This window comes from Sceloporus occidentalis, unplaced genomic scaffold (genome assembly GCF_023333645.1).
Source record: "Sceloporus occidentalis isolate IW3139 unplaced genomic scaffold, rSceOcc1.0.p SCAF_212, whole genome shotgun sequence".
Classification (NCBI taxonomy): Eukaryota; Metazoa; Chordata; class Lepidosauria; order Squamata; family Phrynosomatidae; genus Sceloporus; species Sceloporus occidentalis.
The window spans coordinates 1,088,834-1,114,160 of record NW_028317192.1 but is presented as its reverse complement, the minus strand read 5'-3'; the positions used below and the strand labels follow the sequence as shown (position 1 = coordinate 1,114,160).

General features: G+C 41.7%; 1 protein-coding gene across 1 annotated transcript in view; it reads left to right on the top strand.

Moving 5' to 3' along the window:
- The window catches only part of LOC149277527 (nebulin-related-anchoring protein-like), a 41,797-nt gene extending 18,010 nt beyond the window's left edge, over window positions 1-23,787 (top strand). Inside the window, exons 19-42 of the mRNA XM_089502809.1 lie at window positions 277-474; window positions 903-1,007; window positions 1,575-1,673; window positions 2,646-2,750; window positions 3,207-3,314; window positions 4,345-4,656; window positions 4,940-5,044; window positions 5,595-5,693; window positions 5,873-5,977; window positions 6,652-6,759; window positions 7,198-7,311; window positions 7,698-7,895; window positions 8,527-8,631; window positions 9,366-9,464; window positions 9,996-10,100; window positions 10,203-10,310; window positions 10,724-11,035; window positions 14,169-14,273; window positions 15,017-15,115; window positions 16,091-16,195; window positions 16,332-16,439; window positions 21,956-22,267; window positions 22,917-23,070; window positions 23,654-23,787. Coding sequence (XP_089358935.1) covers window positions 277-474; window positions 903-1,007; window positions 1,575-1,673; window positions 2,646-2,750; window positions 3,207-3,314; window positions 4,345-4,656; window positions 4,940-5,044; window positions 5,595-5,693; window positions 5,873-5,977; window positions 6,652-6,759; window positions 7,198-7,311; window positions 7,698-7,895; window positions 8,527-8,631; window positions 9,366-9,464; window positions 9,996-10,100; window positions 10,203-10,310; window positions 10,724-11,035; window positions 14,169-14,273; window positions 15,017-15,115; window positions 16,091-16,195; window positions 16,332-16,439; window positions 21,956-22,267; window positions 22,917-23,070; window positions 23,654-23,787 — 3,402 coding nt within the window. The remainder of the gene's footprint in view (window positions 1-276; window positions 475-902; window positions 1,008-1,574; window positions 1,674-2,645; window positions 2,751-3,206; window positions 3,315-4,344; window positions 4,657-4,939; window positions 5,045-5,594; window positions 5,694-5,872; window positions 5,978-6,651; window positions 6,760-7,197; window positions 7,312-7,697; window positions 7,896-8,526; window positions 8,632-9,365; window positions 9,465-9,995; window positions 10,101-10,202; window positions 10,311-10,723; window positions 11,036-14,168; window positions 14,274-15,016; window positions 15,116-16,090; window positions 16,196-16,331; window positions 16,440-21,955; window positions 22,268-22,916; window positions 23,071-23,653) is intronic.
- The last annotated feature ends 1,540 nt before the right edge of the window (window positions 23,788-25,327 follow it).

Genomic DNA, 25,327 nt, shown 5'->3' with positions numbered 1-25,327 from the left:
ATAAGAAAGTATGTGGTCCAACCAGCCACTAGCCCACAAGGCCCAGTGTGCCAGATGGCCAGTCCGGACCTAGGCCCTACCATATGGATCTGTGAGGGCGTTATAACTGCCTTATCCACCCCTCATTACCCCGCGGTTATACCGCCGTGCAGCCTGATAGCGGAACCGTTGGGTTGAGGCTCAGCTCTACTCAATAACTTGTATAGTTTTCCTTTTATTTTTTTTGTAGTTTCTCTATTTTTCGGTAAACTTTTTATTTTTTTGGATGTTTTCTAGATCCACTACAAAAAGGGATTCGAGGAGAGCAAAACTCATTTCCATTTGCCGATGGATATGGTAAACCTCACGCATGCCAAAAAGGCTCAGGCGCTGGCCAGCGACCTGGACTACAGGAAGAGACTCCACGACTACACAATCCTCCCCGAGGACATGAGGGTGAAATGGGCCAGGAAAGCCTACGATCTCCAGAGCGAGGTAAACACCTAAGCGATGCGCCATCGCTAAAGACGGACGGTTCCGTTCACTAAGCTTCGAGCGCGCAGTCGGGTTAGGGAAGTAACCGCTCAACGGTGCTCAACTAACCCCACTCCAACAGTAACTCATTGAGTTAACATTGAACCCAACGTGATTACCGAAGAGGTGATCGTTACGGATGGAAATCACGCCGTAGAACGTTGGCATCAAATTAATAAAGAGAAGTACGAGAACCAGAGTTCTAATTCCTTCCGGAAGGTCTGGGTGGGAACTTTCCTTCTACAAACCATCTCTTGGGTGGGATTTAAATTGACAATTTCTGAAGGCACTTAACTGGTTAATGGTGATTAATGTTGTAAAATACTCTAATTTTAGTCCACATTTTTTCTTTTTTTATTTAATTTTATTATTTTTTGCTCCCATTCCAGCTCCAGTATAAATCCGATCTGTCCTGGATGAGGGGCGTTGGGTGGGTCGCAGACAGGAGCCTGAACGTGGAGCAGGCCAAGAGGGCCGGAGACCTGATCAGCGAGGTAACCGGGAGAGATCGGCGAATCCCCCGCCGCGTATGTTTTATAATAGCTGCTTCGTTACGTTGTATCAGATTGTATCGAGCTGCTAGCGTGATATGTTACATTAAACACAAACCATATCTATCACCCCAGGGCGTGCGCCCTCATCCTATAGAATTGTGTCTTCTCTTCCATTAAGTTCTAGGTATATTGAATCCCTCGTTCAGAGATGAAACCGAGAACGGATCAGTAAAGGCCAAATCGAAACGTTACTGATATAAAATCCGACATGTTTTTTTTTTTTACTGTTCCGAGCATTGTAATGTTCTCCTGATCACGCTCCGAACTGTAGGCTGTTTAAGGAGGTTGTTGCATTATTGACTTTTGATTGGACGTTTTAATACATTGTTTCCATTCCTGCTATTTTTTTTACAAAATAGTCCGTTTATGGCAGCCCCAGTCCTGCCATTTTAAAGGGGTAAAAAACAGGGACCCTGTAACCTGCTTGGGGTCCCAGCTTTAAGGAAGTCATTGGAATGTATTAATAAATGTTGTTTTTTGGGGGGGGGGTTATTTCTCTCCGTGCAGAGAAAGTATCGTCAGAAAGCCGACATGCTGAAGTTCACGAGCGTGGCCGACAGCCCACAAATCAAACACGCCAAGAAAAGCCAAGCGCTGCAGAGCGATGTGAGTCCTTCATCCCGTGCGCAAGTATCTTTGTGATGCATGAGAACAGGTGCGAGGGAGGCAGCGTAACCCGAGAAAACCAGGAGCGGCTTGAAATAGATCGGAGGTTTTACTTCTAATGCCTGGCGAGCTTTTAACTAAGAATCATTAAAACGAAACCATCTGCTAATGTGGCGCGCATGTACGGAGACGTCTCGGTCTGCGTTAAGCGAAAAAAGAAAAAAGAAAAAAAGTCTTTTTGGACGAGTTTTAATTCCTGGAATTATCTGGAAACTTTATAACGAGCTCCTGATTTCTGCGATGCGTTTATAGAACGGGAGATGCTGTCGGCATTAAAAATTCTATCATTTTCAGCCTACTCTGAACTGTTAATAGGACGTTAAATTGAATCTTTCAATACAACCGATGTACATCATTTATAACATTATTATTATACTGAGAGGGGGGTAGATAAGTGGAGCAGCCTCCCAGCAGAGGTGGTAGAGGGTAATACAGTGAGGGGATTAAACATGCATGGGATAGACATACGGCTCCTGAATCTAAGACGAGACCGACGACTGATTAAGGTTTGAGTCTCTACAGCAGGAGAAACGGGCGACTAGACGGGGGCCGCCGGGGGCCGATATGCTTGCAAATTATATTACACTGTTTTTTAAAAAAAACTTCTTATAATTAAAATACAAAAAAAATCAGAAAGTAGAAGAATAAATTTACAAATTCCCAGGTTTCTTATGAAATATTCTACAAAATGAGGATAAAGCAAAATTTAACGCAAAATAAACAATCTTTACAGCCAATAAAAATCACAGAATTATATATTTTAGGGGCTTCCTATTATCTGAAATGAAATGAAAAAATACTCAAAATCCATCACAAATTGTTGTTTTCTGCCCTTGGGGTGACATTCAGATCCTTAATCAGATTATTGTTATTATTTGTTTACAAATTTCTTTACTTTTGTATTTTTTACAGCTTGTGTACAAATCCGGAACGGAACGTCTTCTCCATCACTACACGATGAGCAACGCCGAGCCGCTCTTCCTGCAGGCGAAGACCAACGCGGCCAATCTGAGCGAGGTCCGGAACCCGGAACATTCCCTTTCTCCTTATCCCACCGACCCCAATCCTCTTTCACTACGCAGTCCACCCCAATATTGGCCAACATAAAAAACATAAACGCAGAATTTAGAATTTCCCGGCAGATCGGCCCCCGGCGGCCCCCGTCTTAATCAGTCGTTGGTCTCGTCTTAGATTCAGGAGCCGTATGTCTATCCCATGCATGTTTAATACCCTCGCTGTATTACCCTCTACCACCTCTGCTGGGAGGCTGCTCCACTTATCTACTACTCTCTCAGTAAATTCAGAGTACAAAATGTAATTTGCAGACTTGTCCCCAGTTTCCCAACACTGAAATCAACCCGTGACGGAGCAACCTCACTTATAGGCTAAGAATTAGCATTTTGGGAAAAGACTGAATAAAATGTGTTGTTTTTCCACCTGACGATAAATTCTTTTTTTGGATATAATCTTTAGAAACTTTACAAGAGCAGCTGGGAGAAGCAGAAGGAGACGGGATTCGAGCTGAGACTGGACGCCCTGTCCATACTGACGGCCAAAGCCAAGCGCGATCTCGCAAGTGATGTGAGTGCAGAACCCCCTCTGTGCCCAACGCCGCAGCTCGGAGGCCGTACTGTCCAAACCGCGACAATATAACCACCAAATGTACACGGCCGCTCAAAAGTTTGGGGTCACTCAGCTGTTTCCATGGACAACAATTTCTGGCTGTAACTTAATTGCAGAAGGGTTTTCTGATGATCGATTATCCTTTTAAACTTGGATCAGCGAACACAACATGCCAATGGAACACAGGAGTGATGGGAGTGATAAAGGGCCAATGGAACACAGGAGTGATGGGAGTGATAAAGGGCCATTGGAACACAGGAGTGATGGGAGTGATAAAGGGCCATTGGAACACAGGAGTGATGGGAATGATAAAGGGCCATTGGAACACAGGAGTGATGGGAGTGCTAAAGGGCCATTGGAGCACAGGAGTGATGGGAGTGATAAAGGGCCATTGGAACACAGGAGTGATGGGAGTGATAAAGGGCCATTGGAACACAGGAGTAATGGGAGTGATAAAGGAACACAGGAGTGATGAGAGTGATAAAGGGCCATTGGAACACAGGAGTGATGGGAGTGATAAAGGGCCATTGGAACACAGGAGTGATGGGAGTGATAAAGGGCCATTGGGACACAGGAGTGATAAAGGGCCAATGGAACAGAGGAGTGATGGGAGTGATAAAGGGCCATTGGAGCACAGGAGTGATGGGAGTGATAAAGGGCCATTGGAACACAGGAGTGATGGGAGTGATAAAGGGCCATTGGAACCCAGGAGTGATGGGAGTGATAAAGGGCCTCTGTACGCCTATGAAGAGATTCCAGCCAAAATAGTCATTTACAACATTAACCCCGTCTGTGCTGGATTTCTGATCCATTTCATGTTATTTTAATGGATAAAATGTATTTTCTTTCAAAAACAAAATCATTTCTAATTGACCCCAAACTTTTAAATGGTTGTGTAAATAAGAAAAAAATTGAAATCAGAATGGAATGACAGGTTAAGGGTTAATCCGTGTATTTTATTAACCGAACGGTTTGAATATTTTTTCAGATAAAGTACAAAGAAAGTTATGAAAAGACGAAGGGTAAACTGATTGGGGCGCGAAGCGTTCACGGAGACTCCCACATCTCACATTCGCTGAAAATGAGCAAGATGCAGAGCGACCTGGGGTACAAGAGGGAGGCAGAAACCTCCAAGTCGCGCTATCGCGTTTCCATGGATACGCTGGACATGGCTCATGCCACCATGGCGCAATCACTGGCCACTGACCTCGGGTATAGGACGTTCCTGCACCGCTACAGAGCCCTCCCGAGTGACATGCGAGTGGAGTGGGCCAAAAAGGCTTACAATCTTCAGAGCGATGTGAGTAAAGACAAAATCTTTACACGTGGCTACATTGTTACTGAGATGGTGGTAGATAAGGTGCACAGTCTTCCAGCAGAAGTGGTAGAGGGTAATACACTGAGGGAATTTAAAAACTCCGTTGTGAATTTGTTTCATAGTTGGGAAAAAAAAATTCCTGGAAATTAGATTTTTGTTTTTTATAAATCCCCCCCTTTTGTGACTCTCTGGAGGTGTCCCCCATTTCTTATTTATATAAATATATTGAACCCATTTTATAATCTTATTATTTATCTAATTCCAGAACCTTTACAGATCGGACCTGAAGTGGATGAAGGGGATTGGCTGTATAACCGCTGGATCCCTGGACGTGCTACAGGCTAAGAAAGCCGGACAGCTGATCAGCGAGGTATGAACCGACCAATCAGGGAATGTTCTGATCTGGGGCAGGTAAAGCCAAGTCGCCCCATCTGCCCCCTGCCCACCCCCCATAACACCGGGACACATTTTTACACAAACTCTTGACTGGCCCTCTGTGACCAATTTTGGACCGGCCCTGATTACAACGTACCCACACCCATGATAACACTTCTACCCTCCCTAACGTGTCGTAGAGACAAAACAGCCTAAACATAAATTATATACACAACATGATAACAAAATTATAAAAAATTATTAAAAGCCATTTTACATTTTTTTTTTAAAAATAGTTTGGGGACAGAGCCAAGAAAATATAATTTTTCTTCTTCGGATTCTGTGATTCTTTAAACTAATCTGGAACTTAGAAAGAATAAAAATCACCTTAAATCAATAAAATATTTTGTTCATGGCAGGTCAGCGGAATTTCTAGAAATAGCCATAATTTCGCTTCTCTTCATCAGGACATTCTAAGAAATTCTAACCTTCCATCATTTTTATTCATATTATTAATGATATTATCTATTTTTTGTCTTCTGCAGAAGGCGTACCGACAGCTGCCGTCCGATTTAACGTTTACGAGTATCCAAGACACGCCAGAGATGATTCAAGCGAGAAGAAGTTACAACCAGTCTGTAGACGTAAGGAGGGGAATTTCAATTTTTTTATTTTATATCTTATATATAATATATATATATATATATATATATATATATAAATACGGAATATATACGGGTTGTAGTATATATATATATATATATATTTATATCGCTTCTGATTTCTGATCAATTCTGATATTGAATCTTTATTTCTCTTCCAGAGCAAATACAGAGCGCAGGGGGAGGACCTAAAGCATCGTTATACGGCCACCGCGGAGCTCCCAGAACTCCTCCAGGCAAAATTAAACGCCCTCAACATCAGCGAGGTAGAGAGAGACGCTGCTGCAAATCTATTAGCATTAAGTTAACAAAGCCCAAAGTTGGGTTTAGGTTTAGGGCCTCTGACTCCGCAGGCGCTGAATGTGTTAACGTAAGATCAATCTATGTAGCTATTGGATAAGTTCCATTTCCAAGTAGTTAAAAAAAAAAAATGCAAAAAATGTAGGTGTTAAAAGAGGAAACGTCATGTTTTTCGCTTGTTTCTATGGCAGCTCCTGCGGGATTAAAAACAAGAAACCAGGTGATGTCGATACGCCTGCGACATTCATTGAAAAATCATAGGCGCTGTGACATCACATGTAGTCATGGGACCTAAACGTCACAACACTTGTGATGCAGGGGAGAGATTATTATTATTATTATTATTATTATTATTATTATTTATAATAAAAGTTATTATTATGAATCATTTTTGTTGTATTTTGCTACATTTAAGGATTACTAAAACATTATTATTATTAGAAATAATATTTGTAGTCTTTTTGTTACATTTAACGAGAGGTGAAACTAAAAATATTATTATTATTGATAATAATAATAATATTAATAATATTTTTAGTCTTTTGCTACATTTAAGGAGAGCTGAAACATTTTTCTGCAGTCTCATTAAACCGTGTAAGAAGACATCATAGTTTAAAGAATAAGCTTTTTTTCCCAACAGACGCGATACAAGGAGTCGTGGAGCAAGGTGCGGGATGGTGGATACAAACTCAAGCTGGACGCTATTCCTTTCCAGGCCGCTAAAGCCTCTGGGGAAATCATTAGCGATGTGAGTGTTTTGGGGGGTTCTTTCCTAATGGAATCGTAACCAATGGGGGGGCAATGCTAAAAGAGGGGTCTCTGTTAGGGCAGCGGCCAGTCCGACCGCAAACGAATACATTGGGATTTCTTACATTGATAATTCTGTATATGCTGAGGCTTCCAGGTTCTCAGCGTTCCTGATATGGTCTTCAACTCAATATCTCAAAATCATTATTATTATTCTCTGAGAAAACCATAAAACATTGGCGATTTTGCAAAAAAAGTAATTCTGCTGCAACAAGGTGGCCACCGATAGAACGATCCTCACCTTTGGACCATTCCATAAGGCTACCAGAATAACTTTGTATCCATAACCTCCATTGTCTTTGTACGGTATAACCTTTCCTTATCCTGATGGAATGTGAATGTTTTGTTGACTAATTAGCTCCCTGATATCCTTTTTCAGCACAAATATAAAGAGGAGTTTGAGAAAACTAAAGGAAAGATGATTGGTCTGCGCCGAGTGGAGGACGACATCAATATTGCTCATTCCGTGCATGCGTCTTCTCTGCTCAGTGATGTAAGTGCGACGATATTACGCCAGGAGCTTCTAATATATATATATATATAATGTACTTAGAACACTGTGCAGCCAGCCAATGGGGAATAAGCGTGGAAGAGATTCCAATTCCTATTGGCTACATGCAGATTTTTATTTTAAGATTTTCTTACCCTTATTCCCAGTCTGTTCTGTTCTGTTCCTCTCCCCCTACCGTGCTGGAGAGAAGCTGTTCCTGGAAATACTATTTTCTTGTACCCCTCTCCAGAGGTATAAGATCCCATTGCTCAGCGCTACAGAATATGATGGCGATATATAAAACAACAAATAATAATATGTTCCATTTAGACACAATGTAACACGGGTAATGAGTTATTATAGCGTGGTCTGCTTATGTCTCCTACCAGGTACAATACAAGAAAGGCTTTGAGAAGTGTAAGACTCAGTTCCATTTACCAATGGACATGGTCCATCTACTGCATGCTAAGAAAGCCCAGTCATTAGTCAGCGACCAAGAGTACCGGCATCTCCTTCATCACTACACGAGCCTTACGGATGACATCAGGATCCTGTCTGCTAAGAGGGCTTATGAACTTCAAAGTGAGGTAAATAACGACAAAAGCTGTAAAAACCTAGAAAAAAATTAAAAAAGGAAAAAAGTCCAAAAAATACATAAATTCTTTAGACCTCAACAGCATTAAAGGTAACAGTTTGCCCAAAGAAAAACAAACATCAGTTTTCAAATAATATCATTTTCAACACAAAATCTCCAATTTGTATAGATAAAATCTAATTCTATTTTAACTTCAGCGCATGGCTGTGAACGTCTCGCTCCTATTGGATGTCACGATGTCCAACACAGCCAATAGGACTTATCCTACTGTAGGCAACAGAATAAAAACTTTAAAGTTAGATTTTTCCTGATTTTCTTTATCTAGCTCACAAAAAAAAATCCAATAAAACAATAAATTTTTAATAGTTTTTAATTCATGTTGACATCGATACATTTGCTAATAGTATCACCGGGATCAACTCGGGGGTCCCTGTTTGTTATGCTTATTTCTGTGGATCGAAAATTTTAAATAAATAAAAAAATTGAAACTTGTGCCATGTCATAAATAAATCCATTCCTGGTCATCACATTAAAAAAAGTTATTATTGGTAGAAAAAAATATTATTTTAATATTAATATTAATAAAACTTTTATGTGTAATGACCGGAAATTATTCTTTCCAGAAACTATACAGATCTGATCTTAATTTCATGAGAGGAGTCGGGTGCGTTGTGCCGGGGTCTCTGGAAATTGAAGAAAAGAAGAAAGCATCAAATCTAATAAGCGAGGTAATAAAAATATAAAATGACCTGTATGGTTGCATAATAATGAAAATGATTCTTTTACAAAACGATAAAGTTTGCAATCTGTAATCTAAAAAAAAAACAAGGAAAACCCACAAGGAATATGTTTTTATAATTTAACTCGATTTCGAATACTGAAAAAAAAACTGGAAAACATGAAAAACTAATATATATCATATTAATAAATATCCTTGATTTTACATAGATAAGAAATTAAGTAACCTCTGAGCTATTTCAAAGCAGGAGAAATATTAGAACAAGAGGCCAGAATCTAACTCTAGAGGGTCAGAGGCTGAGATGGAATGGAAGGGAGTTTTACTTTACTGAGAGGGTGGTAGATAAGTGGAACAGCCTCCCAGCAGGTGGTAGAGGGTAATACAGTGAGGGGATTAAACATGCATGGGATAGACATACGGCTCCTGAATCTAAGACGAGACCAACGACTGATTAAGGTTTGAGTCGTTACAGCAGGAGAAACGGGCTACTAGACGGGGGCCGGATGGGGCCGATCTACCAGCAGGTTTTATTTTCAATTTTTTTATTCATCTCACACACTATATTTAAGGGAACCGAACGGAAGGATTTTAGATTTTTTTTTCACAAATGAACAACTAAAAATATTTTGCGTATAAAATGGTGAATCCACAGAAATGTTCTCTCCTTTTTCCAGAACCTGTGAGCTTAATAACCAAAGTTTTTTTCTTGTTTCTTACTTGTAGAGAAAGTACCGGCAGCAGCCTCATTCCTTCAAGCACACGGCTGTTACAGATTCCCTGGACATTCTCCACGCGAAATTCAGCAACAAGATAACCAACGAGGTAAGGCGAGGACGGGAGATATTCGGGATTGGGAGACACTGCTGATTGTAGTAGATGATGGATTTCCAGCAGGATTGGGCTGGTTACATTGTAACAAAACGGTTATAGCCGACCCGTCGATAACAGCATGAGACGGGACATGATGAGGACACATCCCCATGAAGCCCACGTACAACTATGGGCAACTTTCAGACCCTCCTGGGAGGTTCCTTGTAGCCTGTCCTAATTTACCTCCAAGTAGTCCATTGGCCGATGGATCCTGGGGGAACCCAAGTAGGTGTAAGGGTCCTACCTACCTTAGAAATTTTAATCTTTCTCTACAAATGAACCGGTTGGAATGTGACGCAACTTCCATGGTTAACCTCTCACTTCTTAATGAAGAGACCACAGAGAGAGAAGGGAGACTCTGACCTCCAGGTTTTGGCCAACCATTTATTTTAAAGAAAAAATGTCTAATTTACATGGATTTGTCCACTGTTTTGGTGTCAGCATTTTAATATTCTACCTTTACAAAATGACCTCTTTCCCTAGCGCTTGTATAAGGCCGCCGGAGAGGAGACCCTGCACCACTACACCACCATTCTTGGATTACCGGAGCACGTCCGCGCCAAGTTAAACGCGGCCAACATCAGCGACGTGAGTCACGAGTTCTGGCCTCCATTCTCTGTAAATCCCAGGTCCAGACAATCAAGTCCATTTTTTAAAATAATGAATTAACTTTCTTTTTATAATTTGCAGATTAAATACAGGGAATCCTGGCTGAACATGCGCGCTCAGGGACACAAGCTGACCATGGATGCCCTGCAGTTCCAGTCTGCCAAGTTTTCTGGGAGCATCGCTAGCGATGTGAGGATAATGTGGATTCATAACAACGCTGTTTGATTTATATGTATATGTAATATATAGGATATCACAAACATATGTCTTTTTGAGCACCATAAATACCGTAAAACGTTTATTTTCACAGTAACCGAGAAATCACACGGTGTGCGGATTAAGACCGATCATTTTGGATATTGACAATGGACGCCAGTGAATTAAATCGGGATTTAACACAACTAATAATAATAGAAATAATAATAATACATAATAATACATAATAATAATTAATAATAAATAATAATAATAAGCTTATTAGTCTTTATTTTTTGTAGGATTCAGTAAATTAAGATAAGAGGTCACTAAAACTACCATGAGAACTCGTTTGGGAAATCCTTTTGTTGACCGATGACCGAATTTTGGCTTTTTTGTCTCCACAGTACAAATATAAACATAACTATGTATCAGAGAAAGGGAAACACATCGGAGCCAGGAGTATCCTCGACGACCCCAAAATGCTCCATTGCCTTCGAGTGGCCAAATTACAGAGCGAACAGCAGTACAAAAAAGAGTTCAGCCACCTTCGCTCTCACTACCACCTTCCTCTGGACATGGTGAACTTGGTCCATGCCAAGAGAGCCCAAGCTTTGGCCAGCGACCAAGACTACAAAACCAGACTCCACGAATACACGGCCGAGCCGGAGGACATGAAGCTGCTGTGGGCGAGGAAAGCTTATCAACTACAGAGCGAGGTGAGTGGAAAAAAGTAACGAACCTGAAGACTAATCATAAATTGGAGGTCCATGCAGGTTCTCCTGGTTGCCATAGTGGTCGCCGTTCACCAGGAACGTCTTTATGCACGCTGAAGGTTTTCTCTAGAGAGGACTTATCTCCTCAGAGATGACTTTTAACCTGATTCCAGTCATGCAGACACTTAGTAGACTGGGAAACTCTCATTAAATGGATTCCCGATTGGTAGATTGGGAGATACGCACACTCTACGTTAATGCGTAATATCATTTTCTTGGAAGTGTTTTCACTGGTTCTTGGTAATAGGATGAGCTTTCTATATTTAGGAAGATATGTAGCGGTTTATGATTTAAAAGCTTAACATTATAAAGAGATTATAAAGGATACGCAGATGTTTGATGGAAATCCGTAAAAACCTCAACCTGTCCATGGATGGTCTTCTCCACAGATGGGTAAGAATGTTCTCAAAACTTACATGGACTATCTACAAGTTTTAAGCATAATGAGGGATTCTGCAACCAAAAATGATTCTAGTTTTAAAAGTGGTCTTATCGCCATAACAACCAGTGGATTCGTTCAAACAGCCCGACCGTCGTCATGGTTACTGTGATCATAGGCGTACTTTTAGGAGTACTTTGAAGTTAATAATGAGCGCTAATCCTTCCTGTTTGGGCATAATTGTTTTATAACGTACCGGCCTGGAATTATATTTCTGGGGGCCCCTTAATACAAGGGCCTCGGGCTCCCTCCAAATAAAAGGCCTTGTTGGCAGAGAATGGCATTAGACGAGAATATCCAGGGGATGGCAGGCTGGAACTTCCTGTCTCCCACTTCTTATAGCAAACTGGAAGGGGTGTGACTATAATAGGGGTCAGGGCTAGTCACTGATCAGGCAGGATAAGCTGTATTTTGCCTATAGAGATGGGAAGTGGTCTGAACAGAAGCAGAAGTGGGTGGAGCCTGGGCAGGAAGTTGGCATATTTGAACACCACTCCGCCCACTCGGATACTATGGATAAAACACAGCTTTCGGTATGGGTGGGGAAAGTATGGGGCAGGAACAGAACAAATGGGCCACGTTAGTATAAATTTTATTGGGCAGGGCATAAACTGAAAGGAAAAGGGCTACAATTGCCCCTTCCCTTTTGCCTCCCTTTCCCCTCCCCCCCAAAAAATAGCATTTTAGACGATTAAATATTATTTTTTCACTGAAAGTCCTGACCCGAACAGGGTTTCTTAACCTTTCTTTTACATAATTACAAATGAAACATCACATTTTACCAGTAACCAGCGATCCTTTACTTTTCTTCAATCCAAAAACACATATTCTCTAAAAAAAAAATTCTGAAAAACAAAAATTGAACTTAATGGTTCACAGCGGCCCCCTGCCCTGTATTGTTAGAGTCTCTTCGACTATATTGGAGCAAATGAGGTCACGTGATGGACTACACCAACCTGACAGCTCATATAAACCTTCGCGTTCCACAAAGATGAAGTGATTTACGATCTTATTATTAATTAAGAGTCTTGAAAATAATAAAACAAAAAGAATATTTGATGGCCGGCAGAAACAAGCGAGATCGCGCGGCGCGCATTTATGTGAATTCACTCGAGGGGCCGCTCCGTATCTGACGTGATACATTATTCAACCGCCGCGTTCCGCTAACAAATGCAAACAATCCCACTTGAAAGTTTGATGCGCTCAGAGAACGAAAGAGATTGACTTCAATTATTAATTCAGATCAAAGAGACTCTTTATACATCTAATCATCATAGATTGAAAATATACAGCGCAGAAAGTGCAAATCACACACTTTTAAATATGGCGAAAATCGTAACGCAACGTGATGGTTTTTTTTTTCATGATATGGAGAATGCGGCCTTAATGTCAGCCGGGTGACTCTTTGACGAAGGAGATTCATTATATATATAAATATATGCGGCCGCTCAAAAGTTTGGGGTCACTGAGCTGTTCTCATGGAAAACGAGGAACTTTCTGGCTGTAACATGACCCATAATTACAAAAGGGTTTCTAACCATAATTTAGCCTTTTAAACTTAAATGTGGACCAACGAACACAACGTGTCATTGGAACACAGGAGTGATAGGAGTGATAAAGGGCCATTGGAACACAGGAGTGATGGGAGTGATAAAGGGTCATTGGAACACAGGGGTGATGGGAGTGATAAAGGGCCATTGGAACACAGGAGTGATGGGAGTGATAAAGGGCCATTGGAACACAGGAGTGATGGGAGTGATAAAGGGCCATTGGAACCCAGGAGTGATGGGAGTGATAAAGAGCCATTGGAACCCAGTAGTGATGGGAGTGATAAAGGGCCATTGGAACCCAGGAGTGATGGGAGTGATAAAGGGCCATTGGAACACAGGAGTGATGGGAGTGATAAAGGGCCATTGGAACCCAGGAGTGATGGGAGTGATAAAGGGCCATTGGAACACAGGAGTGATGGGAGTGATAAAGGGCCATTGGAACACAGGAGTGATGGGAGTGATAAAGGGCCTCTGTACGCCTATGAAGAGATTCCATTAAAAATCAGCTGTTTCCAGCTACAATAGTCATTTACAGCATTAACCCCGTCTGCGCTGGATTTCTGATTCATTTTATGTTATGGACAAAATTTCTGGGGGTTGTTACAGCGGGGGGGGGTAATAATTTTCTATAGGATCTCCTCTTTAAATGATCTCCAGGGTGTTTCGCTCTTAAAACTAAAGAAATGATTTGACTCTTCAAATATATCCTTATTTACTAAAGATATATTACCCGTAAATACAGATAGATTAACCCTTTGTTATTTCTAAGCCTCACACCTAAGATAAAGCTTGATTCGTGTTATTAATTGGCAGAGATTGAATTTATCTTCTATGCGTATTACATATTCATGTTCTGAACGCATACGCCATTCCTCGCTGCTTCCCAGCCAGCATTAATCTTGCGCGTCTCCGTCTCCTTGTCATTGGGGTCCGCCGCCGAGTATATTCTGTTTATAATTTAAAGGCTCTGCCCGTTTAACCTGTAAGAAAAGATTTGAGTCTCGTCTGATGGGTCTCCCGGCGGGACCTGTAAGAAAACCAAGTCTCAATCAATTAATTAACAATCGCCTTTTGTTCTCATCCACAGACGCGTTACAAATCGGACTTAAACTTTATGAGGGGAGTCGGGTGGGAGGCTGCGGGTTCTCCTCATCTCGAAGGGGCAAGGAAAGCCGGAGAGCTGATCAGCGAGGTGTGTGGAGACAATCTATTTCTAATATATATTGATTATTGATTTACTGTATGAATTATGCTGCGTCTCTGGCCACGGGGCTTTTTGATATTCCGTTTCGCTCAGACACGGTGATCACGGAGGAGGATACTTTGTAGCAAAGTATCGGAAACATTTACTATTCATAAAGAACGTTGCCTTCGGCTTCAAACAAGCTCTGTTTGCGGGTCGCCCAACATATGAGGTGTCCCTGGGTGGGTCAGGAGAGATCAGGGGTTCAGAGGATCCCTCCGACCGACCCATGACCCCAAAAAGCAGGAGAATGGGGCAGCTACGTGGAAAAGCACCTGGAAATCGGGTTTTTGATACATTTGGGGTTTTTTTGTATTAATGTTTAGTTATAGAATGTGACTTAAAGTATATATAAATGAATTCAACTATTAACTGATTTGATCCAAACTTTCCACAATGCAAGAGTCCGTCTATCCAAACATATCCTGAAAACGGGGTAAATTGGGTAAAGCTTTAAAATGTTCTAGGACAGGCTTGGAGAGCAAAAACCTGAGGTTGGGCAAAATTATGAAGCAACTGATTGACGTTTGGGGACATTTTGACCCATTAAGCTATTTTCACATTAAAGGTTTAGGGATGTCCTGGTTTTGGTGATAGTTTGGTAATTTTTAGGGGTACAGCCGCTGAAATATAAATAATATAAAAATATATAATTCTTAGCTGTTACTGTAACCAAAATGTTTCACCTACAGACAAAGTACCGGCAGTATCCCGGCTCCTTGGCGTTCACTTCTGTCGTAGACTCTCCGGATTTGGTTCATGCAAAGAACAGTTACCGGCAGTGCAATGAAGTAAGACCATGAAGCACGACGTATATCGAGTATCTCTCACCTTCGGTTATGGAAATAAAGCCAGCTGACCTCAGTACCAATAAAAACACAGACTATTGGGTTTATTATTAATTAAATTTACTATTGTGCCATCCAAGAATTATTTTGCTTATGGAAGATTATATATCGACTGCCATATTCTTTCCAATGCCTGTAAATGAATAAAGAGATTTCCAAAACAAACAAAAAAAAACACGACGGGGGCAGCAAGATGGCGGATCACCAAATAGAGGGCAACAGGGAATAAGAGAGGGGAGGTTTTATATTAATACTGATAGGAAAATGAATTTTACATGATCAATAAATAGCATAAAGATCCGTTAGAATTGGTGCTAACCTTAAATAATATTTCATTAGAGTTGTTCAAATTCATACAAATTAAAATTTTAAGAAATGTATGAATGTCCAAAAACGAGGAGGGACCCCAATGAAACAAACGAAAATGAAGCAGAGAGCTCACAATTTTAATTTGCGTTTCATTGTTTTTTCGCGAACTTTTACTTGCGAACTCTCCCACTCTCACTCACTCTCTTATGCTCTCTCACACTCATTCTCTGCTTCTCTCTATCTCAATGTCTGCCTACCTTCTGTGCCAACTGTTTCAGTATTCCTGTTTTTCGTCCCACAGCTCAGCTTCTTCTCTTGCTTCTTTTTTTTTTTTTACTTCTCCTGTCTTCTTTCTTCTGTCTTCTTTCTTCTGTCTTCTCTCATCGTCCGCTCCTCCCCTGTATCAGGAATGAAATTTGTTGTCCAAAAACAAATGAATGAAAAATTGAGTCCAAATTGTTCCATGTGCAGAAGTCTAATTTCCATCTCGGATCTGTTTCCTTCTTTCTCTATAACGGTTCCATTGTCTGTTTAATGCCCCCCCCCCCCCCATCTCTCTCTCTGTTGCTCGGCGGTAACCGTAGCAGTAATTTATTTTTTTCTTTTCAGAGACTCTACAAACTGGGAGACTCCGAATCCATACACAGGTGCTCTCTGCCCCCAGATCACCCGGACTTTATCAGAGCCCGAATCAACGCCTCTCAGATAAGCGATGTACGTCTCCTGCGGTTAGCGCAGTATTTGTACATTGAAGCCGTCTCTTTTTTGTCACCGCGATGGAATGTGATGTCATCATTCTAATATTGGTCTTACTTTTGGTAATTTTATTACGTTCGTCTCCTGTGTGTAGAAAGCCTACAGGACATCTTGGGAGGCGTCCCGGGCCGCTGGTTACGATCTGAGACTGGATGCCATTCCTTTCCAAACAGCCAAGGCATCGAGGGAGATCGCAAGTGACGTAAGCCTGACTTTACTAGTTTATGGAAGTCCTGCCAGGTCACCGGTCAGCAGCGTTTACTGATAACAGTTATAAAGCCCTACGTATAATTTCCATGTCATCTTACAGGAATAAGGGTCAGAACACATGCAAATGAGTATATTACTGTATATACAGCGCTGGGGGGTTATATTACTGTATACAGCACTGGGGGGTTATATTACTGTATACAGCGCTTGTTACAGGGTCACCGTACCCAAGGCTGGGTACCCCTGTTTGAGGGCTGAGGAATCACCAGTCAGTCCCTCATACGGATCGCACTCAGCTATCCACGGATCATCCAGACCACCATTCGTAGCAAAACAAGAAGAACTCTCTTTATTACAAACACACAGAACTTTATACAATCTCAATGCAATGTGTACCGAACCCAACCCCCAATCCCATCAGCCACATCCCATCACAAATCCCATCAGTATACAGGGGATGTATCAGGTGAGGGGATTACAGAATACAATGGGTTCCCCCACCTGTGTTATCCCCCCTGTAGTGCGGGGGCCGTCTGGGCAGACAGGGCTGTGCTGGCTGATTAAGAGCCCCAGCCAGATTATAGGATCGTCTCTTTGAAGGCTGGGGCTGAATCCACATCAGTCTCTGGGCCGGTTACACAATAAACACAATATAATATATTACCGGGTCACAGTATACAGAACCGGACACAAAAGTGCTCCGTGACCCGGCTAAACTTCATATGACACATGAGCCAGCTAGCCTGGCCCTGTCACAGCGCTGGGGGTTATATTACTGTATACAGCGCTGGGGGTTATATTACTGTATATACAGCACTGGGGGTTATTACTGTATACAGCGCTCTGGGTTATATTACTGTCAGTGGCGTCGGCAGGGGGGGGCCAGAGGGGGCCATGGCCCCCCCTACATCATGCTGTGCCCCCCGGTGTGCCCCCCCAATCGAAACGCCGTCTTTTTTTTTTTTTTAATAGACCCGGAGGAGAGAGTGAGAGGCGCCGAGCGGTTGCTGAGGAATAAGTTCTCAGCAACCGTTCGGCGCCTCTCACTCTTCTCCGCGACCGCGAGGCCTCTTCCTGGTTCGCAGTGCCGGCATTTCAAGCCGAGCGCCGGTATATGTCGTCATATCCGGCGCCCAGCAGTGAAGCCGGCAGAACCAGGGATACAGAGACCTCGCGATCTCACCGCTGGACAAGCCCAAGGTAAGTGAACTTCAAAGGGGGGGTTAGAAAGTTAGGAGGGGGTTAGAGAGTCAGAAGACGTAGATAGGAAGTGAGAAGGGGTAGATAAGGATAGATTGGGAGGGAGGAGGGGCTAGATAAGGATAGATAAGGATAGATTGGGAGGGAGAGGGGGGTAGATGGGATAGATTGGGAGGGAGATGGGGGTGGATGGGATACATTGGGAGGGAGAGGGGATAGTTAGGATTGATTGGGAGGGAGAGGGGGTAGATAGGATAGATTGGGAGGGAGAGAGGGGTACATAGGATAGGTTGGGAGGCAGATGTGGTAGATAGAGAGGCAGATGTGGTAGATAGGGAGGGAGAGGGGGTAGATAGGATAGATTGGGAGGGAGAGGGGGTAGATAGGATAGATTGGGAGGGAGAGGTCTTTATGGGACAAAAACGGCGTACGTTCAGCTGTTTGGGGACAAAGTTGACATAATGTGTAACTTAGGTGCTGGTCAGGTTCTATGTGGGCAGTGTGGACACCAGGGCTGGCTTTGGGGTCACTTTGTGACCAGTGATCTATGCCTGTAATTTAGGGGGTTTATCTATACCTTTAATGCAGAGTTTATATGTAATTTCCAATTGATTTATATCTGCAAAGCTGGGTTTTGTGTCATTCTGTTCATCTGTATCGGCTATATTTCCATACATTATTAATGTTTACCTGCAAATATAGGATTTGCATGTCTTATTCAGTTGATCAATACCTGGAGTGCTGTTTCCATGTGTTGATTATTTGATCTAAACCTTCAGTGCTGAGTGTACATGTGATTTCCAGTTGATCTATACCTGCAATGCTGGGTTTGTGTGTTCTGTTGGTTTATACCTGCAATGCTATGTTTCCATACATTATTTATGTATACCTGCAAATACAAGTTTTTTTTTAATCTCATTCAGTTGCATGTGCTGTTTCCATGTGTTGTTTATTTGATCTATACCTGAACTACAGGGTGTAAGTAAAAGAGCGCTATGGTTTAGTGAATGAGGGGACAAAGGGACTCTGGGGATGATTACAGGGGAGAGGACCTCTCAATGTCACGGTGCAGTCAGAAGGAGGGAACACTGCACTGACTCTCACTGTCTTCCCCTGATCTGCAGTCAGTGTGGCAAATATATTGGCAGCAGGGTCTAATATTAATATATTGGCTGCAGGGGCTAATATTAATATATATCGGAAGCTGGGACTAATATTTATATATATCGGCAGCAGGGGCTAATATTAATATATATTGGCTGCAGGGCCTATTATCAATAAATATTGGCTGCAGGGGCAAATATTTATATATATTGGCTGCAGGGACTAATACTATGTATCGGCAGTAGGGGCTAATATTAATATATGTTGGCAGCAGGGTATAATTTCTATGTATATCGGCAGCAGGGTATAATATAAGTATGTATCCGCAGCAGGGGCTAATATTAATATATCCGCAGCAGGGGTTAATATTAATATATATCCGCAGCAGGGGCTAATATTAATATATATCCGCAGCAGGGGTTAATATTAATATATATCGGAAGCAGGGTGTAATAGTTATATATATCTGCAGCAGGGGCTAATATTAATATATATCCGCAGCAGGGGTTAATATTAATATATATCTGCAGCAGGGTCTAATATTTATATATATTGTCAGCAGGGGCTAATATTAAAGAATGAAAAATAACTGTCACTTTAGCTGTTATTTTGAAATCATATTTTAATCACAGTCTTTACTTCAAAGAGATAAGTGCATATTATGTAGTTAAAAATGCACGTCTAACGTGTGTGTGTGTATATATATATATATATATATAGTGTATATGTACCGTTTTATAATTGGCCCCCCTACTTTGGTCCCTGGCCCCCCATGTGCCCCCCCTAAATATGAAACCTGGAGACGCCACTGATTACTGTATACAGCGCTGGGGGTTATATTACTGTATACAGCGCTGGGGGTTATATTACTGTATACAGCGCTGGGGGTTATATTACTGTATACAGCGCTGGGGGGTTATATTACTGTATACAGCGCTGGGGGTTATATTACTGTATACAGCACTGGGGGTTATATTACTGTATACAGCGCTGGGGGTTATATTACTGTATACAGCGCTGGGGATTATATTACTGTTTACAGCGCTGGGGGTTATATTACTGTATACAGCGCTGGGGGTTATATTACTGTATACAGCGCTGGGGGTTATATTACTGTATACAGCGTGGGGGGTTATTACTGTATACAGCGCTGGGGATTATATTACTGTTTACAGCGCTGGGGGTTATATTACTGTATACAGCGCTGGGGGTTATATTACTGTATACAGCGTGGGGGGTTATTACTGTATACAGCGCTGGGAGGTTATATTACTGTATACAGCGCTGGGGGTTATATTACTGTATACAGCGCTGGGGGTTATATTACTGTATACAGCGCTGGGGGTTATATTACTGTTTACAGTGCTGGGGGTTATATTACTGTATACAGCGTGGGGGGTTATATTACTGTATACAGTGCTGGGGGGTTATATTACTGTATACAGCGCTGGGGGTTATATTACTGTATACAGTGCTGGGGGTTATATTACTGTATACCGCGCTGGGGGGTTATATTACTGTATACAGCGCTGGGGGTTATATTACTGTATACAGCGCTGGGGGTTATATTACTGTATACAGTGCTGGGGGGTTATATTACTGTATACAGTGCTGGGGGGTTATATTACTGTATACAGCGTGGGGGTTATATTACTGTATACAGCGCTGGGGGTTATATTACTGTATACAGCGCTGGGTGGTTATATTACTGTATACAGCGTGGGGGGTTATATTACTGTATACAGCGCTGGGGGGTATATTACTGTATACAGTGCTGGGGGTTATATTACTGTATACGGTGCTGGGGATTATATTACTGTATACAGCGTGGGGGGTTATATTACTGTATACAGAGTTGGGGGTTATATTGCTGTATACAGCGCTGGGGGTTATATTACTGTATACAGCGCTGGGGGTTATATTACTGTATACGGTGCTGGGGGTTATATTACTGTATACAGGGCTGGGGGGTATATTACTGTATACAGCGCTGGGGGTTATTACTGTATACAGTGCTGGGGTTATATTACTGTATACAGTGCTGGGGGTTATATTACTGTATACAGCGCTGGGGGTTATATTACTGTATACAGTGCTGGGGGTTATATTACTGTATACAGTGCTGGGGTTATATTACTGTATACAGAGCTGGGGGTTATATTACTGTATACAGCGCTGGGGGGTTATATTACTGTATACAGCGCTGGGGGTTATATTATTGTATACAGCGTGGGGGGTTATATTACTGTATACAGTGCTGGGGGTTATATTACTGTATACAGCGTGGGGGGTTATATTACTGTATACAGTGCTGGGGGTTATATTACTGTATACAGCGTGGGGGGTTATATTACTGTATACAGCCCTGGGGGTTATATTACTGTATACAGCGCTGGGGGTTATATTACTGTATACAGCGCTGGGGGGTTATATTACTGTATACAGCGCTGGGGGTTATATTACTGTATACAGTGCTGGGGGTTATATTACTGTATACAGCGCTGGGGGTTATATTACTGTATACGGTGCTGGGGGTTATATTACTGTATACAGGGCTGGGGGGTCTATTACTGTATACAGCGCTGGGGGTTATTACTGTATACAGTGCTGGGGTTATATTACTGTATACAGTGCTGGGGGTTATATTACTGTATACAGCGCTGGGGGTTATATTACTGTATACAGTGCTGGGGGTTATATTACTGTATACAGTGCTGGGGTTATATTACTGTATACAGAGCTGGGGGTTATATTACTGTATACAGCGTGGGGGGTTATATTACTGTATACAGTGCTGGGGGTTATATTACTGTATACAGCGTGGGGGGTTATATTACTGTATACAGCGCTGGGGGTTATATTACTGTATACAGCGTGGGGGGTTATATTACTGTATACAGCGCTGGGGGTTATATTACTGTATACAGCGCTGGGGGTTATATTACTGTATACAGCGCTGGGGGGTTATATTACTGTATACAGCGCTGGGGGTTATATTACTGTATACAGCGCTGGGGGTTATATTACTGTATACAGTGCTGGGGGTTATATTACTGTATACAGTGCTGGGGGTTATATTACTGTATACAGCGTGGGGGGTTATATTACTGTATACAGCGCTGGGAGTTATATTACTGTATACAGCGTGGGGGGTTATATTACTGTATACAGCGCTTTGTCTTATTTCATGTGGTTTTGTTTTAGTTCCGATATAAAGAAGCCTTCGTTAAGGATAAAGGCCATCAGATTGGGTTCCTGAGCGTTCGCGACGACCCCAAAACCATGCAAGCCATGATGGCCAACAAACTGCAGAGCGACAAGGAGTACAAACGGCTTTCCGCGGAGACGAGGTCTAAATTCAAGACTCACCTAGACCAGCCTGGGTTTATCCAGGCCAAAAAGAGTCAGGAACAAGCCAGTGACGTCAACTACAGACAACACCTTCACCAGTACACGTGTGACCCCCAACAGCTCAACCTGAAACACGCCAAGCATTCCCACAGTCTGCAGAGTGATGTTAGTGTACACGCTGCTTTACTAGCGGGAGATTAAACCCTTCCTTTGGGGACAACTTTTATTTTTTTTTAAACTGATTTAGGTTTTATTTTTTTTATTTTTTATATAGCACCATTCTGTAATGTTTCCCTTTGCCCCAGTCACTCATATTTAAAATGATACTAATATTATTATTATTATTATTACTATTATTATCATTATTATTATTATTTTTAGAGGATACAGGGGTGTCTAGCGGTGCCAAACGGCACTCGGAATCTAAACCCGTCTTTGTGAAGCTATCCTTGACACCCAATGCCCCTGAGGGCAAAACTTATTAATGTAAAATTCTTTAAAAAAATTAATTTGTGCAACTTTGAATGAATTTCAGCGTTTCAGAAGATGAGTTTCAGAAAACCAATTCTCGATACATTGTTTTAATCCAAATCAGAGGAGTTTTGCTCATCTGTGGTGTTATCTGCCCTCCCTGTAGTTTTGGGGTTTTTTTGCCCAAATTATATTTGGTGAAATTTTTGGGTTTATGTAAAAAAGGTAATTTTAGTAAAGTGGAAAAGTGGCATAACCAATAGAATGTTCTGGTTTTTTAGTCCGTGGAGTTCTATCATCAATTTCATCGGAATCCTAACTGAAGTTTTGATTTAATTTCCAGGTGAAGTACAAATCAGATCTGAACTGGATGAAAGGTGTTGGATGGACGCCTCCCGGTTACTATAACGTGGAGTTGGCTCGTAGGGCAGCGGAAATGGCCAAAGCCGAGGAAGAAGACCCCCAGATGACAACGGGATCGGATCATTCAACGGTAAGTAGCCCTCGGCTAATCATTAAGAGACGAGGGGCTGGGAGAACAGGCATGGAGAGATCCGGAGCAGCCGTATATTGTGACTATCGATACGTAACGTTCCAAAGGAAACATTAATCAAAAACAGATATATAGATGACCGCTCAAAAGTTTGGGGTCACTCAGCTGTTTTCATGGAAATCAAGGAAATTTCTGTCTGTAACATAATTACAAAGGGCTTTTCTAACCATTAATTTGCTTTTTAAACTTAAACTTGGATCAGCGAACACTTCTTATGTATTGCAATACTTTTAAAGCTTTATTTGATACATATTATTATAATAATTAAACAGACATTTACATCCAGTTTGTTGCATGTAAACATTGATTATAATTATTATTATTATTATTATTTTATTCCGTAGCGCTGTACAAAGGGTACATTTAACCTATGGTGGGAATTTCCGATGCAGACCTGTTTCTCCTGGGGTGTAAAGATGTTTAGGGTCCAGAGATATATTTGATACTCTGATAATATCTTCGTAGGATTAATAAATGATATCATCTCCAAGTCTGTATAAAGGTTTTTGTATTTCCTCCCCAGAGAGGACACGAGTCTGCGCAGCGGGGTGGGGTGAATCCGGACGCGTCGGAGATCCTCCAGGTGAAACGCAAGAGAGTGCAGCCCGTGCCACGGCGAACGCCTCCTCAATCGATGCGGCCGGATACTGCCGGCAATTAAACCCTGCGGCAATGAGCTGCCCTCCCTCCTGGCGCTTAACGTGTTAAACTGTACCCCCCCCCCCCGCCATCATTATTGGTTTATATATTGGTGATAAATACCAGGATTGGAGGCGATCACCAGTATACACCGCCTGGCAGGTGATTTTATGGCTTAAAATGTTTCTCAATCTGCTTTAGTTGGATGGACGGCAATCAGAATTTTAAATATTCCCAGTCCATCTATGTGCAGTACCACACATAGCCACCAGGGTGTCTGCAGAGTATTAATAACGTAGAGACAGTTACATCCTGGCTGGATCCTTTATTGTGCTCCTTATATTGGATTTCTCATTCTTTCTGGTGGGCGTGTGCAGGGTATCAGTTGGCGCCGGGGCCGAAAGCTGTCAGCTCGCGGTTTACCCCGCGTCTGTATCGCCAATAGTGGCTTTAAAAGTTTTCCGTGAGCTCCTCTGCATCAGTTTCCTCTAATAAATCCCTTCAACGCGTTCAATGGATTCAATATGGACACCGGTGGGTTCTAGAGCCAGACACCATAACCTTGTGATGATCTAGAACCAATCTGATATTGTTTTCATTGGATTTTTGCTCGTAATGTTTAGCGTTTCAGCACCAAAGGACTGACCGGCTCAGTTTTGTGTTAAATAATTTTATCAGAATTTGTAGAATGTGACGTGTTTCTACCGATTAAACTAGAATGCTTATCTTTCGCGTCGTGTCTCTTCTTTTAGATGTAATATAAGGAAGTTTTTCAATTCTGAGAGGGTTGTAGATACGTGGAACAACCAAGTGGTGGATTCCATGGGAATCTCAAGATGTGATCTCAGAAGTCTAATTAGAAAACATTCTAAAATATGATGGAACAAACGTGATGATTGTGAAAATCACAAATAGCGCCAAATGCATTCAGACTTCCGGTCAGTGACCTCGGTGACAGATTAGCCAAAAACGTAAACCAGACCTGGAGTAAGTTACATTTTAGGAGAAAATATCAACGATTCAGACAAAATCTTTGAGTCTTTGCAGTATAGAAGCTGTAACCTTCTACGGATACATTGTAGCATTTCACATTTTATTTGTAGATTTATAAGTTAAATACAAACCTTTGTATGACAGAAAGAAAAAAAAATCAAACGGTTTAAAATGTCCTTGATTGACAGCGAATCAAGAAGCGGCTGATTTTTTTTTAGTAATGTCCATAATTACTAAATGTAGCCACGAGTGAAAAGAACTTCTTGACAGAAAATTTTATCTTCCGGTATATGTTTGCAGTTTCAATTTTACATTTATATTCACAACCGTTCAAGAGTTTGGGGTCACTTCCTTGTTTTAAAAAAATTTTGTTCAATAAAATAACATGATGAGGATCAGAAATCCAGCACAGACGGGGTTAATGTTGTAAATGACTATTGTAGCTGGAAAATTTTATTGGAATCTCTTCATACAGAAGCCCTTTATCACTCCCATCACTCCTGTGTTCCTTTATCACTCCCATCACTCCTGTGTTCCTTTATCACTCCCATCACTCCTGTGTTCCAATG